The 18,307-nt window shown below is 50.8% G+C and overlaps 1 protein-coding gene across 1 annotated transcript; it reads left to right on the plus strand.

Moving 5' to 3' along the window:
• The first annotated feature begins 11,917 nt into the window (after positions 1-11,917).
• On the plus strand, positions 11,918-15,496 carry CHRAC1 (chromatin accessibility complex subunit 1). The gene is made up of 3 exons (XM_032415643.1): positions 11,918-12,142; positions 13,845-13,971; positions 14,636-15,496. The coding sequence occupies exons 1-3, from the start codon at positions 11,996-11,998 to the stop codon at positions 14,755-14,757; spliced, it is 396 nt and encodes a 131-aa protein (XP_032271534.1). The 5' UTR covers positions 11,918-11,995; the 3' UTR covers positions 14,758-15,496.
• Positions 15,497-18,307: the final 2,811 nt, after the last annotated feature.

Genomic DNA, 18,307 nt, shown 5'->3' on the forward strand with positions numbered 1-18,307 from the left:
TATTTGTTGCTTGGAATTAAGGTACAAGAGTCCCCAGACAGACCTGTTTACAAAAAGAAAAAAGAAAAAAAATCTAAAAGCAAGAATTCCTCTAACAGCTGAACATCTTGTCATAAAGAAAGGTAAACTTAACGTGCATGCATTCTAGGCAAACGGATCTAGACCTGAATCCTATCTGGAATCCGAGTGGCCTTGGGCTGGGGTCTCCTCTTACTCATCTGTTACCCGGGGTGCTGACTCACTCCCCGCTCCCCAGGCTGCAAAATGACTTAGAACGTGGGCTCAAATAGCTTCTTCTTCCTTCCTAGGTGGGAAAGGATAGAGACGATTGGCCCATGAGAGGGTAACATCATTTGTCACCCAAGCCAGGGCACTTTAGAGGGAAGCGGGCATTTGTTAATAATTACTGTGGTTCAAACAGTGTAAACCCGGGACACGAAGCAGAGAGCTGCTCTCTCATAGCGCGAAATTTGTCAATGGATGGACATTTATCTATAGCACGTTCTGTGCCAGGCCCTGGGCAGGTGCCTTTTCCTGCTGGCTTGCTGGCTCCTCACACCAGCCACCTCGTAGCGGTTCTTCCTTTACGGCCGGGAAGGGGGTGCCCAGAGAGCCAAAGCAATTTTCCTGATGCCACACAGACCAACCAGTCGCAGCTGCGTACTGATGAAACCGAGCACCCAAATGAGCCACAGGGACACAAAGTGCTGCGGGACATCCCTGGGGGGGTCAGGGAAGGGCGGGCTGGCCAGGGCCGGGAGGAGCAGGAGTGGCCCGAGGGTCCTGAGCTGAGAAGCATCCTGGCTCTGAGAGTGAGTGCCCGGCTGGAGGCTGGGTGTGTGTGTGTGTGTGTGTGTGTGTAGGCAAGCACTATACAATCCTCACTGGAGGAGAACCGCAGCGCCCTCTGCACTCGGCTCTGGGGTGGGACAGACCCCAGGCTCCCACCTCCCGGCCCCCCAGACCTCCCCCTCCCAAGCCACTCCTGGTTTCCAGCCTACCATTAACCCAGACCCAGGCAAGTGCCAGGTTCTGATTAGAAACACAAAAAGGGATTCATGGTCATGGGCACCAGCAGGGAAAGACACCGGGCTGCTAGTGACTAGGAGACCTGTAGCAGGCACCGCCTGGAGAGGGATCAGGCCATGTGGGCCACACATGGATGCCCTGGGGGGCCTGATTCCCACCAGTTATTTCTAAACCCAATCACTGATGGGTGGAATTAAGAGTTTTGTGGTTTGTGAATCAAGAGCTAAATTCTGTAAGCCGGAGGGCACGGACCCGTGGGGACAATGGTACGACTGCTACACCAGAGCTGGGTCCTGCACCCCTTCCCAACTCCCCCCCCGCACATCATCAGGAATTCGGGTCCTGGCCTCTCCCTCTTTGCAGCTGCAGCCACAGCTGTGACTGGGGTCTGTCTTTCTCTCCAAAGCTGTCGCTCCCCGGTTTGATCAACCATACGGAGCTTACTTCCCCAGTCCCCCCACCTTTGTGTAAGCTGTTCCTTCGGCCCGGAGTGCCCTTCTCTCTGTAACGGGGGTCTGGAGGGGCGCACCTCAGGATGGGGGCGGTTCCTCATCCTCCTTGTACATGTCTGCTTTCTCTCATTTTTCTGTATCGTCTAGAAGTGTTGCTTTGGTAATAAGAAAAAAATGATGTGTGATGAGGCTGGTAAGTCCCAGGTCAGATTTCACCTCTACCATGAAGCTCCCCTCACCTCCCCCAAGGGGTGCCGATGCTGGTCTTCTGCTCATTGGGGCTCCCTCTGCCCTCGGGGGCTCCCTCACCAGGTGCCTCCCCAGCCCCTGCACGTTTCCTGCAGGACCCTGCCCACAGTCTGTGGCGCCCTGTCTGTCCCCACCTGAATTACCTCTCTCACCCCACTGACTCCAGAAGAGCAAGGACGGTGCCTTTCCTTCGAATCAACTTCATCACGATAGAACTTCGTACAGTAAAAGGCATTCATTTGAAGCGTACAGTTTAATGAGTTTTGACACACATACACACCCCTGTGAGCACCCGGCAAAATCAGGACCCGGAGCGTCTCCCCGCAGGCCCCCGTGGCCGGCTCCATCCCCACCGCAGCAAGCAACCGAGGGTCTGTTCTCTGTCGCTATAAATTAGTTTGGCCCGATCTAGGATTTCACATAAACGGAGTCATGTACTCTTCTGTGTCTGGCTTCTTTGGTTTAGCGTAAGCTTTGGAGACTCGTTTGGGTTGCTGTATGGGCAGTTTTTTCTGGCGAGGTCCATTGTGCGGACGTGCCGTCATTTGGTCACCAGTCCATCTGTTCATGGGCATTCGGGTTGTTTCCGTTTGTGGCCACTGTGACTGAAGCTGAGCTGAACGCTCAGGGACAATCTTCTGTGTGGACATAAGCGTTTGCTTCTTGGGCTCAATATCGGGAGCGGAGCTGCTGGGTCACATAGAAGAATGCGTTTAACATTTTAAGAACTGCCAACCTGTCTTCCCAAGCGTTGGTGCCGCACAGGTTTGCCGGCAGCACTGTGTGGGAGCTGCGCGGTCGCTCGCTTGCTGTCGTGCGGGCGCGCCTCCACCCCGCCTCGCCTTGCAGAGGCCCCACCAGGGCCCATCCACCGTGAAGGAGCGCAGGAGAGGGTCCCCTTAGCTTTTGTTATGTTGTTATCATTTCCAGACCAATGTTCATTCAACTTCCACTTCCCTGGGTGTTGTTGAGATCTTTTATTTTCAAATAATGACACAAATTATACGTGGCCAGGGTGCAGAAACAAGAACATAACTGAAAACATGGTTTTTAGATTACCCCTGCTCTCTATCCAGAGATCCATGTGCCAGGCTCCACACTGGACAATGGGAAAACAAAGACGAGTAAGACACATTCCCATCTTCAGGCTGCCGGGCCTCCGACTGCATAGACAAGGACCAGCTGGAGGAGAGGAGGTGCGCAGGGGAGGCAGTTAGGGACACCTGCAGAGGGGTAAAGAAGGGACATCCAGGGGGCCTGGTGAGGAGCAGGTGGGCCAGAAGTGGGCTGCATGGGAGGCTGGGAGTTCCCAACCCCCGAGGTTAGTGAGAATGACGCCCGGGTGGTCCGCTGCCCACTCAAATGTCAGGCGCCTCACTGCTTCAGCCTGGGATGCACACAGTCATGGAAGACTCTGGGTTCACTATGATTTTTTTTTACGCTCGGGGATAATCTCTCCAGGAGCTTACGGCCACCTTCGCTGCCTCCTCCTCCCCCTGGCCCCAAGTGTGGCATGACCTGGCACCCATCTGGTGCTGACATGCGTATGTCTCTCCCCAGCTCTGCAGTCACCCCTGCCCCCCACGCTTGGGTGTCCACAGTGCAGCTGGCCCCTCTTCCACCTGCTGGTCTCCCAGACATCTTGGACTTCCCGTGTCCTCAAAGGAACTCTTGATACCCCTTCCCCATTCTTCCCATCTCAGAAATAGGCATCACCATTTCCTCCAACCTCCAACCAAGGAGTCATTCTGGATTCCTCTTTTCTTCCTCACGTACCTCCAATCTAGCACTAAATGCTGTTACTTTCACTGTCCAAACCCTCCCCAAATCCCTCCAGGTTGCTCTATACCCCACACCACCTAGACCTTCGGAAGCACCATCATATCTTGCCTGAACTGCTCACCACACCCTAACGTAATATCATATTGGCCAACGACATTTTCTGCAGAAGTAGAAAAATGCATCCTAAAATTCATATGGAATCTCAAGGGACTCTGAATAGTCCAAACGCTCCTTAGAAAGAACAAAGCTGGAGATCTCGCCCTTCCTTTCCACACTCACTACAAAGCTGCAGTAATGTGTACAGTGTGGCACTGTATACGTATAGACAGACATAGAGACCGGTGGACTAGAACAGAGCCCAGAAACAAACCCGCGCGTGTACGGTCAGGTGATTTTCCACAAGCACGCAGTGGTGGGAATATTTTATAGAGACAAAGCAGAATGGTGGGTGCCGGGCTGGAAGTGGGGAATCAGTGTTTAGAAGGCAAGGAGTTTCAGTTTGGAAAGATGAAGCAGTTCTGGAAAAGGATGGATGATGGCAGCACAATGTTAATGCACTTAACACCACTGAACCCTACATTTAAAAATGGCTTCAATGGTAAATTTTGTTGTGATATTTTGCCATGACAAAAAAAAAATTTTTTTTTTTTTTTAATCATGCATCAGCTCTTGTCACTTTCATGCTGAAGACTCTCCAGGGACTTCCCACCACCCCCCCTGGACCAACAGGCTCTGCACAGTCTGGCTCCCACCAATCCCTCCCCTTGGCCTGGACACCCCCCCATCCCCTACCCCCCACACGAAGGTCTGCAGCAGCCCCGCAAGCCGCCGTCTGTTGGCAGCCGTCAGGATGGTGGGCTCTGGTTTGCCCCTCATTATCCCTGTATTCAAGCCATTAGCTGTAATGACAGCCTGGCATAATTATATTTTTACAATTTGTATAATTATATTCTACCAAGTGAAACGATCATTATTATCATTATCAAATATTTATTAAGCACTTCTAGCCGTTTGAAGCTAATAAGATGTGCCCTCCGTTCTTAAAGATCTTCTTTCCTCATTCCATCTCAAATTCATTTCAGCTGAGCTCATTCTTCCTTCCTGGGGAAGGAACAGGAACTTCTGGGTTTTTGCCTGGGGCTTTCTATCCACGCACTCACATGAGCTTCTCAGTGAGCCTGGGAGCAGATGCTATGATCCTCATTTCACAGACGAGGAGACTGAGAATCGGAAGCCAGTAATAGCAGAGGTGAGATTCAGACTGGACTCTTTTCTGAGAGCAAAGGCGTAGCTACTCCTCTCAGGCAGTGTAGCTTGGCTTATTAGGATGGGCTCCTTCCTTCCCCCCAGCCCGCCATCTTATTTACGCCGTACACGCCGGGTACTGTGCTAGGCTAGAGGAAAGAACATACCAGCAAACCGATCACTCTAGAACAATGTCCTAAGTCAGGGGCCCAGCTGGTGGCGGGTGGGTGAAACAGGTGATGAGAGAGGGAGGTGGGGCCTGTGGCAAAGCCAAGGGCACAGGACTCCTATAAAGCCAGCCCGTCTTGCCTTCCTACTCTTTAAGTTCGATTTGTAAGTGAAATCTCCAAAACTTTAAGTGTAGGCAACTTTGGCAGATACTGGTTATTGTCTAACCTACAAGCAACCCCTGCCTTAAAACTCACCTCCCACCCACCCCCCAATTGTTCACTTACCCTTTGATCTCAGGAAGACAGCCCCATGGTATAAAACTTAATTGGTTCAAATTCCTTTCGGCCAGTGATTGCTCTCAGGGTGAGCTAATGACCCAATTCTGACACAGGAGAGTTAAGGGAAAGACTGTTAAGGAGATCATCCCCTCCTCGGTAAAAAGACAAGGCCACGAAACTTAATGAGCAAAGAGCCTTTGGCCTACTGCCCTTTGCCTTGTTCCCAACTAATGTAGTCAAGAACTCTGGAACCATGAGGTAACAAGCACAAGGCCTAAAACCAACATGCCAAGGACAAAGCAGAAAGACAGAAAGATCTGGTGTCCTTGGAGACGTCCTTGCTGCATCAGCCCCAGATGTAGCCATGACCACTTGTACAAAACTTCCATCAAGCGAGCCCTGGGTGTCATCAGAGAGGGTGGCTGGAGAGAAAGCAACCGGCATGTCCAAGTGGGGCATCCTGACCCTTGTTTATTAAAGGCCCCCTGCGTGGAAGGTGCCCTTTGGTGAGCACTCACGTGGGCTACACGTCCCCGCACGGTTCCTCCAGCTCGGGGTTCATCTACAAACACCTTCCCCAGACTTTCCTGTCAAGTCTCCGGTGTCGTTCTGTCCATGTTCCTGGGCCACCAGTCAGACTGTGCGCTACCACCCCTGAGCTGTCGTAGACCCCGCACCTCTGGCTTTCTCTCCATCCAGGCTAGCGGGCCGCGGGCCGCGGGGAGAACTTCTCTTCACCTTCACCTTTCAGCTGCGCTCATAATGGATGGAGTGCAGGCTCTGCCGCGCGATTCCCATTCTGCCTAGTGCCAGTGTATTTCCAGAGCAGTCTGTCAACACGGTCTGTTTTCCCTCTTCTGCCCACAGAGAGCCCCTGAGCCCATAGTTGTGGGGAGTGGGCAAAGGGGGGATGGAGAGGAGGTGCTGTGGGCGTCTGAGCACCTGTTTGGGTGCTTTCCTCGTGCTCCTGGGCCCTGCTCAACGGTGAGAGGCATCAGCCTCCCCTGCACAGCGGAGCGTGGCATGTGGCTTGGTGGATCACATCACACCCAGCTCAGGTCACATTTGGGGTCTCATGCACTGGCATTCGGCCTCTACCAGTGTCCAGTGGCAAATCGGAAGCTATTGCTCAAATGGGAGACTAGTTATTTGTAAACCCCTTGGTGTCTGTGCTGTGCCTGTTATTGGGATCTGCCCCCCCCCGATCTGTGGGGTTACCCGGTGAACGGGTCAGAGCAGCGCACTCAGATGTGCTTCACGAAGAGTACCACCAGCCCACAACACGCCAAATCTCACCCCGCCAATTTATCTCAGGGAGCCGATCCTAGTTGGTGCTAACACACCGAATCCGGAATCCCTGGTAGGTCAGCTCTATTGAGGAATTCAGCCCAATCCAACATGCTCTGTCCACCTGGACTGACACCATTAGAATCCATCCCCCATGCACTCCCCAAGTTTCTGCTGCTAAAAGTACATGAATGTCCCCCAATTCTTTTACTGTGTGAACATCCCCTAAATTGGACTTCGCAGTTGAACCCCTGGAGCATACTGGGAGCAGACTCGTTACGGATTGGAGTTAATGAGGGGCCAGTCTGGCAAAGACTCAGCGTCCCCTTGCCAGGTGAACACCTTGAACAAGCTCATTAATAGGACTTCAAGCAGGCAAACAGTAATCTCTACAAGCAGGGGCTATTTCTATCCACAAAGAGGTTCATAGGGATGAGGGTTAAAGGTAAGCATGTATCCTCCCAACTGTCTCTACTTCCCAGGACCCTGCTCTTCCCAATCAACAGCCTAACTTCACAGAAAAGACCCGCAGAAGCTGTGAATTCAACTTACGTAGTAATTATACATCAGAAAGAATCAAAGGTGGGTCTGATCTTTAGCCCCACCAGCTCCGAGGCTACAGAAGATAAGGAATCTTAGGACTGCCAGAGGAGCCGGCTCTCTGATCAGGCTTGATCTGAGAGTTTAGAGTTAAAGCTTTCAGTTTTCTGTCTGCACGCTCACCAATGCAACCCGAAGCTAGCCTATCCCACGAGACTCCGTTCCCACCACGATGGTCGCTTGCGGCCGCCTTGCCTTCCATGAGCACTCACTCCATCTGGGCAACCTCAGGAGGCAAAAGAAGTACCTTTTGCCAGGGCGGGCTGCCTGTGAGGTCATCTCTGTAGCAGCACCACCAATTCAGACGACCGGCCCTCGACGCCCATTGTCCTTGGTTGGTTTCCTGGGACCAAGCACATAGGTTTCAATGTTCAATTAGGAAAGCAGAAACTTCTTGAGATATTTAGAGGGATTTAATGCCAAGAAGGGATTTGCAGGGTGATGAAAGAGTTGCAGGTGTGGGGAAGGTGCTCCAGAATAGCAGGGGAAGGAGATGACACCCTTGGCTTGCAGCCCAGACGCCCCAGCGAATTCCCAGGGGTGCCGACGCTGAGCAGAACCCCAGGGTGACCTGTGCGCGGACGTTCACTGTGGCCGCCTGCAGTCCCCAGCCTGCAGCCGGTGTTGTTCTACAAACCGGAGCTTCCTCTCCCCTCTCTGCTGCAGTCTCTCACCTGTGTCTCCCACGGGCCAATCACAACCAGAAGCCGGCTGGCAGGGGCCTCCAGGAAGTGTAGGCAACTGCCTTCTAACACCCTGGGATGCACAGGCGTCAGAAAAATGAGGGGCATTAGGGGCACCTGGCTGGCTCAGTCAGTGGCGTGTACGACTCTTGATCTCGGGGTCATGAGTTCAAGCCCTACATTGGGTGTAGAGATTACTTAAAATCTTAACGATCTTACTTAAAAAAAAAAAAAAGAAATGAGGGGCATGCCTCTTGAGATGTTGTGAAAATAAAGTGGGCTAATAATGGATGATAGCATGAACAACAGAATGATGCACTAGTTCACTGTGCTTTTCCTACTGCAGGGATGTTCCCAAGGATTAGGAGATTCTTTAAGTCTCCTACTGTCTTTTTATTTTTTTTAAAGATTTTATTTATTCATTTGAGACAGAGAGATACAGAGAGAGAGTATGAGCAGGGGGAGAGGCAGAGGCAGAGAGAGAGGGAGAAGCAGACTCCCTGCTGGGCCGGGACTCAATCCCAGGACCTAGAGATCATGACCTGAGCTGAAGGCAGATGCTTAACCATCTGAGCCACCCAGGTGCCCTGTCTCCTACTGTCTTAAGTTTGAAGCTTGCTTCTTATTTTAAAAAATGGTGAGCACTTTCTCTCTCTTTTTTTTTTTTTTTTTTTTAGATTTTATTTATTTATTTGACAGAGAGAGACATAGCGAGAGAGGGAACACAAGCAGGGGGAGTGGGTGAGGGAGAAGCAGGCTTCCCGCTGAGCAGGCAGCCCGATGCGGGGCTCGATCCCACGACCCTGAGATCATGACCCGAGCTGAAGGCAGGCGCTTAACGACTGAGCCACCCAGGTGCCCCCACTTTCTCTCTTTTCTGAAGATTTCCTCCTTTGCCCCTTTCCTTACTCCTCAGCATGATTAAGTACGTGAACGTCACCTGCCAGCCCCGTAAGCTGAGCTTCTCAGCCCCTGCTTCTCTTCTGCCTCTTTTTACTCTCCAGATCCCTCTCTTCTGTTCTCTCTCCTCCTCTTACCCCATCCTGCTTCCCAACATGCTGAAAGAGAAGGGCGAACCCTACAAAAAACAGTAGTCAGCCAGAGACACAGAACATCAAAACTTTAAAATGCATCAGCAATACAGCTTGTCCCTTGTGTGCACCAGAGGCCCCCCGTGTGGTGGGTGTCTGCCGAGCTCCTCACTCATCCTGAGAATGTCAAGGGCTTTCCCATTTACAGAGGAAAGAAGCTCCTGTGACTAAGAACTGAGCCCCGAGGCTGAAGCTGTGCCCCCCGCCTCCGCGCTGCTCAGGGCAGGGCGCCAGTCATCATTCAGCAACCGGCTGGGGCCTGTAGTGGGATCTGCTCGTCCTTCCACTCTGATGGCTTCCTAATGCTCTCAGAACAGAAGCCACAGTTCTACCTGCCGACCACATCTCCCACACGCTCTGCCTCACTCACGAAGCTCCTTTCAGTTCCTCCGTTTTGCCCGGGGAATCTTCCCCCTCCGGTGTCCTCCCCACAGACTGTCCTGTTGAGAACGCTCATCTTGCCCCAGCCTTTCTGCGCTGGGGGCTGTTCCCTTCTTCAGACCAGAGCTGGAGTATCACTTCTCAGAGAGGCAACCTGTCGCTCACACTGGCTTCTTCAGAGCACTTCCTGTAGGAGACATTCCTGTTTATTCTTCGGTCTCCCTTGCACTTGAAATTCCGTCTGCTCTGAGAGAGCAGGGACCAGAGCGGTCAGGCTCGCGGTGCCCAGCAGTGCCCAGCAGTGCCTGCCATGGTTCTGGGCCACGGCCTCCGGTGACAGTGGTGAAGGCAACCACGTCCTTGCAATCTGGGCCTTCCCCTTGTAATGACGGAGCACACAGCAGGTGTGACCCCGGAAATCACTGGGTCGTGATGGCTGAAGGCAGATGTGAAACTTTCTGAATACTGCAAATGTCAGTTATCTGTCCCATCTGTGAGCTCTGGTCTTGGATCCCCTCTTCAGGAAGAATAAAGAGCAGTAATTTTCAAAACTTACTAAACTTGTACAAACATGCGGTACAAGTATATGTTTTATATTTTGAAATCATTACCTAGGTGATGAACAGAAGTCAGAAAGGTTAAACAAGATATACTTTGTATTTTCCATTCTTTTTATATGAACTTTTTTTTAAGTAGGCTCCATGCCCAACATGAGGCTTGAACTCACAACCCCAAGACCAAGGGTCACATGCTCTACGCCTGGGCTGGCCAGGCGCCTCCTTTTATATGAACTTTGAAATTGAAGTTGATTGGGGGGGTGAAAAGACCTTGCCGCATGAACACTGAAACCTTACATGTAATTTAGACTTTTGGAGCGTGCTTTGCAGTTCACAAAGAGCTTTCTCACTCCCACCCCCTTTGCTGCTCACCACTGACCTGGGAGGGAGGTAGTGCTGGGCGGAATATCACTGACAGGGCAGGGGATTTGATCTTTATACGCCAGGCACTTTCATACCTCCTAAAAGCCCCAGCACAGGTAAGAAGATCCCCATCTCTGCAAAGGAGGAAACAGGCTCAGCACTTGCTCTGCATGGGGTCACACTACTGAGTGGTAGGACAGTCCTCTTACTCCACCTCTCAGCCGTTTTCCATCCAGTGGAGCAGTTTCTCCTTTCAGAAGAGCTTTTAACTGGCTTTATGGACATCCAATCTCTCGGTGTTCCTTTTATTCAACGGCCACTTCTTCCCAGTCTACTTTGCTGGATTTTCCTTCTTTCCTCCCCCTTAAAATGCTGGGGTTGGATCCTTCCACTCTATCTACACTCTCCTCCTGAATACATTTATTTAAGTCCACGGTTTTAACTACCAACTAGACAATGTTGCTTCCTAAATTAAGTGCTCCAGCTCGAACTCCAGGCTTAAATGTCCAATTTTCCGCTCAACACCACCACTAGTGTTTGACTAGTCTTAGTGCAATTAAAACTTAAGGTGCTCCAAACCAAACCTCTTGCCGAAGTTGATCCTCAGGCAGTGCTCCCCATCTCAGTACATGGCACCACCACCCTTTCACTCACTCCACATCACACAGGCAAGTCCTGGTGGTTTTATCTTCAAATGAGATCCCCAACCCTACTCCTTCCCACCACCTCACTCTGGCCTAACCCACCATCATCTCTGGCCCAGCAACAGCCTCCTCACCGTGCTCTCTGCTTCCGTTCTTGCCCCCCGACAGTCCATTCACACACAGCACCTTGAGTACTCCTGGTAAAACTTAAGAGGGGCCTCCTTACTCTTCCCAGGGCTTCTGGATTCATTTGTAAAATTCCAGGATCTACAAAGCCCTGCCTGATCTGGCCCCTGGCTGTCTCCTACTATTCTTTTTTCTAGCTCATCTCACCTTAGTCACACTGCATTTTTTTTTTTTTTTTAAAGTAGGGGCGTTTTTACGCAGGGCTGGAACTCACGACCCTGAGTCAAGGATGCTTAACGGACTGAGCCACCCAGAGGCCCCTAGCACACTGGCATCTTATTCACGACCTCCAATCGCCTTCTACCCGGTCTCTCTGCTTCCACCCTTACAACTACCCCCTGGACTGTTCACAGTCAGCAGCCAGAGGGATCCCGTGAACACTTCAGACATATCCTTTCACCCCTCTAGTATCTTTCAACCGCTTCCCACTTTTCTTAGAATAAAAGCCAGCAGGGCTTAGGCCACGACTCCCTCTGTCCTCCTGCAGCACACGGGGTTCCACGGAGCGTCCAGCCCTGGGGCCTGTGCCGATGTGGTTCCCTCCCGCGGGACAGCGCTTCCTCGGTGCCTTCCGCCCCACCACTCTGGCTAAGACAGTATTCCGTCTCCCCGATCTCTGAGCACCCCTTCCGCACGCTTCCTGCCACCGGCAGGGCCCTCCCGGCACGCGGGCCGGCTTCCTCCCGCTCCGCTCCGGAGCGCGGGCTCCAAGAGCGTGCCGCGCGCCGCCGCGTCCCCGCTCCCGCACGGTGCAGGCACCCGGCGGGAAGCCCCGCTCTCGGCCCTCGGCAGCACCGCCCCGCCGGCCGCCCTTCGGCGCGCGGCATCTCGGGGCTTGTAGTCCGGCGCCGGAAGGGTGGCCGCCCGCCACCGCGGCCGCGCCTCCCCGACACTACAACTCCCACGGGGCAGCGGGACACCGCTCCCGCACCCTCCAGGCCGGCAGGCCGCCTGCCTCGCGGCGGGTCCGCCGGCCGCCGCGGGGCGGGGCGCGAAGATGGCGGACGCGGTCGCGGGCAGAGACAAGTGCGGGGAGCCGCGGCTCGTGTCGCTGCCCCTGTCCCGCATCCGGGTCATCATGAAGAGCTCCCCCGAGGTGTCCAGCATCAACCAGGAGGCGCTGGTGCTCACGGCCAAGGCCACGGTGAGGCGGGCCGCGCGGGGAGGACGGAGGGGCAGGGGGCCGCCCGGAACCGTCGCGCCCTGCCCCGCCCACCGAGCTCCGCCGCGCCGCCGGTGTCCCCCTCGGCTCGCGCGCCGCCGCCTCCTCGTCGCGGGCTCGCGCTGCGCGCGCCCGCCGCGACTTGCCCGGTCCCTTCCCTCGCTGCGCGCGCCCCCCGCCCCGCCCCCGTCGCCGCTCCCGTCCTCCCTCGCGCGCCTTTTGCCCACCCACTCGTCTTTTCTCGCTGCGCCGCGCGCGCCCCGCGTCCTCCCCTGCGCGCCTTCCGCCCCGCCCGCCGGACGCCGCTCCCGCCCTCCCCCGCGCGCCCTCCGCCCCGCCCACCGCGCCGCTCCCGTCTGCCTTCGCGCGCCTTTCGCCTACTTGTCTCTCGTTGTTGCTCCGCGCTAGCCCCGCGCAGCTCCCGTCCTCCATTGCGCGCCCTCCGCCCCGCCCACCGCGCCGTTCCCGCCCTCCCTCGCGTGAGGCCCAGCTGGCGGCGCGGCCTGACGCCGGGCTCCTGCCGCGTCTCTTCCACGCGCGTCACCGAACCCTGGGCCGCAGAGCCTTCCTTTCCTCGCTTCCGGCTTGTTTCCAGCGGCTCAGGGTTCCGTGAGAGGGCTTCGGGAGGTACCGCCCGACCCCGCCTCTCGCGCACCCCTCCCCGCAGCCGGGCGGTGCATGCTCCGGCTAGAAGCGACGTTAGTCCTACGGCCCGGGGTACGTGCGCCCTCCGAGGTGCGCAGTACAGGGCTGGCCGGTTTGATTCGGTCGTGGTGGGGGGAGGCCAGAACCCCTCCGGGCCGTGTTTAAGCTGCAGTCGTAACCGCCTGAACTGCCCTTGGGCTCTGCCGCCCACCGCTGGGGTTTCAATGCAGTGTCCCTGCCGTAGGGTGGACCCGGGGTCTGGCCTGTTTCAGCCCAGAGCCATGTTATTTTATTTTTATTTTTTATTACAGTAAGGGTGGAACTTAGTGATTCATCAGTTGCATATAACACCCAGTACTCCTTAAGTCAGGTGCCCTCCTTAACGCCCATCACCTGTGTACCTGAGCGCCCCATTCAGCATGTGGTCTTGGGATGTTCAGGTTTCCTTGTGCACGTTCGTTCTCCGAGGATAAGGACGTAAGGCACAGGCAGGCACTTCCATTCCCTACTAACCAAACTAGAGGGAGTTCAAGTTAAAGACAGTGAGGGAGAGGCACAGTTCAGGTTGTTGCTTTAGGTAAGGTGTTTGGGCAAAATGGGAAGCGTGGTCAGTTTTCAGCTTCAGGTTGTTGACTATTGTAGGCAACCGCCTTAGACACGATGTATTTAAATAGAAGGTTGAAAATGTGTTCCTGAGTCAAGTAGAATTTTTGAATGGTCTTTTACTCCTAAAAAAACCAAAAAACAAAAACTGTAGTTTTTAAACATTTATAATCCATTGTTGAATTACTTTTAAATATCTTCCCTAAGTTAGAAATCTAAAATAACTTTAGGGAAATGCCTGCTTCCCTGCCAACTTTGATAGAGCCTTGCTTTCTTTTTAACCTCCTATTTCTCCTTTCCCCACTGATTTCCTGTAATTTGAGAAACCACAATAATCTGCAGTCACGTCATCTAAACCTAACGTAATTTAAAAAATTAAGTTCTGGGGTAAGTTTTCAAAGCATACCTTTCATTTTACTTTTTCATTTTGTTTTAGGAACTCTTTGTTCAATATCTAGCCACCTATTCCTACAGACACGGCAGTGGAAAAGAAAAGAAAGCACTCACTTACAGTGATTTATCAAATACTGCAGAGGAATCGGAAACTTTTCAGTTTCTTGCAGGTACTCAGCCTTTGAAACATTCTGGTTAAAACGTGCGTGGTAATTTACAGCTTTTTCCCCCTGCTTTCACTGAAATAGACTTTTTTTTTTTTTTGGCTGCTTTCTCTGGGTGCATGACCTGGCACAGGAAGATATTTTTAGTTTTGCCAGAGTGTTTTGTAGTGTGGTTCACCTAGAATGATCATGAACTCAACAACCTGCACAAGGGTGTTTGGGTGGCTGGCTGGCTGGTTGGGTGAGCCGGGCAAACGCACCCCCTAGACTCCTTATCACTGACGGGAAAACTCTGGGCTGGTCTGCTTGGCCCCAGAAACAAATTAATAGTTGTTGTGGAAAAGCTGTGTGGGCCACAGCTAAAAAGAGCTTAAATCTGTCCCCGGAGCCAGCCGGCTTGTCTCGGGTAGGTCGAGCACACTTGCTCAGTCAACACCAGCACATACAGGAGCACATGATTTGTAGTCCGTGGAGTGGAAACAGGTCTTTAGCATCAGTCAGGAGGTAGTGCTGGTTTCCTGGTGTTTCACCCAGAGGTGTAGTCAGAATTTTGTCTTGTTTTGGAACCTATTAAAGAGTTCAAAGCAGGAACTAGCACATTTTGAAATTTGCATTGCTGTGTTCATGGTCTGCCAAAACCAATTGCTGATGTTAGCTTTATATTTTTAAGATATATTACCAAAGAAGATTTTAGCTAGTAAATACCTGAAAATGCTTAAAGAGAAGAGGGACGAGGACGAGGAGGAGAATGACAGCGATGATGGGAGTGCTGGGGACGAAGCAGAATCCTAGACCAAACAGGAAGTGCCTTAGAAATCAGCCTGCCGAGGACCCTCCTGGATTAGCAGCATTGCTTGGAAGTAAGCACAACACTGTGTGACTTCAGACTCCTCACTTTTCAGAGATTCAAGTGCATTGGATTCCTTCCTGGCTAAGATAGAGCACCTGATGTGCCCACACCATAGATGGCCAGAAGGCAAGTGACCCAGACAGCAGCCTCTCTCTGAGGGGCCCACGTTGCAGTGCGGGGGGGACACGGGGGCACCGAGAGAACTGCCTGTACACTCAGGCCCTGACTGTTGATCTGCGGCTGTAAGCTGTAGAGACGGACAACTTTGCTTCACTTTTTAATTTACAGATAGATTTTGAAGAGCTTCTAAAGAACAGTTGTGTAAATTCATAGATGTGTATTTGGAAATTAGTTCTTGTAAACAACTAGATGTAGTTTGAGCTAAATATATAGTTTGTGGGTAGTATGTTACATGTGAAAATTTGACGATTTGTCCAAATACTGCGATTTTATTAACTGTAAAGAAATAAATTTCTTTATTAGAAGCTGTATGTAGTTTTATAGTAAATGCTTTGTGGAATTAGTTTTAGAGCTCTCTGTTGTTCTAATGTCTTGCTTATTACCTGAGACTTCTGCAAAATTTAAAAATAAGCATTTCTAGGGTGCCTGGGTGGCTCAGTTGTTAAGCGTCTGCCTTTGGCTCAGGTCATGATCCCAGGGTCCTGGGATCGAGCCCCACATCGGGCTCCCTGCTCAACGGGGAACCTGCTTCTCCCTCTCCCACTCCTCCTGCTTGTGTTCCCTCTCTCGCTGTGTCTCTCTCTGTCAAATAAATAAATAAAATCTTAAAAAAAAAAAATTTGTATATTGAAAATCTCTCGGGGCACCTGGGTGGCTAAGTCAGTTAAGCGTCTGCCTTCAGCTCAGGTCGTGATCCCGGAGTCCTGGGATCGAGCCCCTTATTGGGCTCCCTGCTCAATTGGGAGTCTGCTTCTTCCTCCCCCTCTCCCTCTGCCCCTGCTCTCTCTCAAGTAAATAAATAATGTAAAAAAAAAAAAAGAAAATCTCTCATTTTACTGTTCCTTTCTTTACAACCAAAGTAATTGTTTTTACTGTTCACAAGAGAAAACTATAAGCCCTATTTTTTTTCCCCACGTAGAGTAAATTTTTGGCTCTTGTCTGTTTAGTCTCTTTTTAAAAAAATTGAGTTATAATTTACATCTAGTAAAATCATCCTTTAGTGTCCGATCTGTTGGTTATGTATCAATATATGGGACAGTTCCATCACCCCAAATACTCCACTGTATCCCCGGAGTCCCTTCCCTTATCCCCAGGCAACTGCTGTTGTTTCTGTTCCTCTTGTTTCTAAAATTTTAAATTTTTTAAAAAATCCCCGTTTTGATACAGTTTTGAGCTTTGACAAATGCAGAGTTGTGTAACCACCACAAGATTCAACACTGGTATCGCCTTCCCCCAAATTCCCTCCTGGTTAAATCCATTCCAGCCGTTTACCTTGGCAACCACTGCGCTATTCGTTACCCATATAGAAGTTCACAGACTTTTTCTGGAAAGGGCCACATAGAAAACATTTTAAGATCTGTGGGCTATATAACCTGTCACAGCTGCTGAGCTGTGCCATTGTAATAGAAAAGCTGCCATAGATGGTACAGAAAGGAATGAATATGGCTTATTTCAGTGAAGCTTCAGTTCTGGACACTGAAATTTGAATTGTGTAATTTTCATGGGTCATGAAATAGTCTTGTGATCGTCTTGAAACATTTAAGAATGTAAAAGCCAGGGCGCCTGGGCTCAGTTGGTTAAGCGACTGCCTTCAGCTCAGGTCATGATCCTGGAGTCCCGGGATCGAGTCCCACATCAGGCTCCCTGCTCAGCGGGGGGTCTGCTTCTCCCTCTGACCCTCCCCCTCTCATGCTGTCTCTCATTCTCTCTCTCAAATAAATAAAATCTTAAAAAAAAAAAAAAAGAACGTAAAAGCCATTCTTAAGCTTATAGTCCGTACAGAAACGCAATGGGCTGGCTTTGGCTTGCAGACCGTGGTTTGCTGACCTGCCTTTCCCATGTCACATAAATGGAACTCTACGGTACAGAGCCTGTGTGTGAAGCTTTGTTTGGTGACGCGTAACGCACAGGAGAGTCACGTTACTGCGGGTCCCACTCCTTATTGCTGAGTAGGCTCCCGTGGTATGGATATATAGTAGTGTTTCTCCGTTCCCCAGGTCAACAGATAATTCCCAATTTGGGTTGTTTCCAGTGTTGATGATTACAAATAAAGCCCTAGAAACATTTGTGTACAGGTTTTGTGTGAACATAGGATGTCCACTTGAGTGAACATACTTGAGTATATACTTAGGAGTGGAATTGTGTATTTAAGTTCATGAACTGCCAGACTTATAAAGTGGCTGTACCATTTTGCATTCCCACCAGCAGTAAATGAATTTCAGTTGCTCTGCATCCTCTGCAAAACTTGGTAGTTTTTTTTTTTAAATTTTAGCCATTTTCATGGGTGTAGGCTTTAATTTGCATTTCTGTAATGACAAATGTAGAGCATCTTTTTATTTGCTTATTTACCATATTTTCTTTGGTGAAGTGTCCAAATCTTTTGTCCATCTTTTTATTGGGTTTTCTTTTTGTTGAGTTTTGAGAATTTTATGTATTCTGAATATAATCCCTTTGCTAGATTATGGGATTTGCAAATATTTTCTCCCAGTCTGTAGCTTGTCTTTTCCTTCTCTTGACAGCATCTTTCAAAGAGCAGAAATTATTTCTCTTTGAGAAGTTCTTAATTTTGAGTTAGTCCAGTATGTCAGTTTTTTTCTCTGGGGATCATGCTTTTCTTGTATCTAAAAACTTGTCATCAAACCCAGTCACAAAGATCTTCTCTGTGTATCTTTTTTTTTTTGCGTGGAGCCCAACATGGCGCTTGAACTCCAACCCTAAGATTAAAACCTGAACTGAGATCAAGAGTCGGACAGTCAACTGACTGAGCCACCCAGGTGCCCTGTGTATCTTTTTATTTTTTATTGTTTTTATTTAAACAATTATCTTTTTAAAATGCCATGCATGGCCCCTAGTATCTATGCCCCCAGTAACATGTTGCTGTTTAAGAAATCCCCAGGAAGAATAACCAGCTGAAACATTCTTACCACATCCTAAGCACTTCAGATCCAGTTATTTAGGGAGCCCCCCTCCTTGGATTCTCCTTGAGCTGCACACCCGTCTGTTACACTAGCGTCCTCATCATCTCTAGAGCCTCTCTTCTATATTTGTGTCAGGTTACCAAAAGAGTTGATGAAGATTAATCTTTCCTAGTCAGAAATGTTAAAAATAGCTGATATTAAAGTGGCTACTGGGGGCCACACCTCTTCTACTATTGTGTACCTGTTCATTTAATCCTCCCATAACTTGTAAAGTGTCCATGTTTTACAAAGAAGGGGATGGAAGCTCGGGCTAAGGAACTCGTCCAGGACACACCTAGGAGGTGGTGGAATTGGGATTCAAATCGCAGACCACATTCTTCACTGGACCACGCAG

The sequence above is a fragment of the Phoca vitulina genome, unplaced genomic scaffold (genome assembly GCF_004348235.1).
Source record: "Phoca vitulina isolate PV1807 unplaced genomic scaffold, GSC_HSeal_1.0 scaffold18, whole genome shotgun sequence".
Taxonomy (NCBI): Eukaryota; Metazoa; Chordata; class Mammalia; order Carnivora; family Phocidae; genus Phoca; species Phoca vitulina.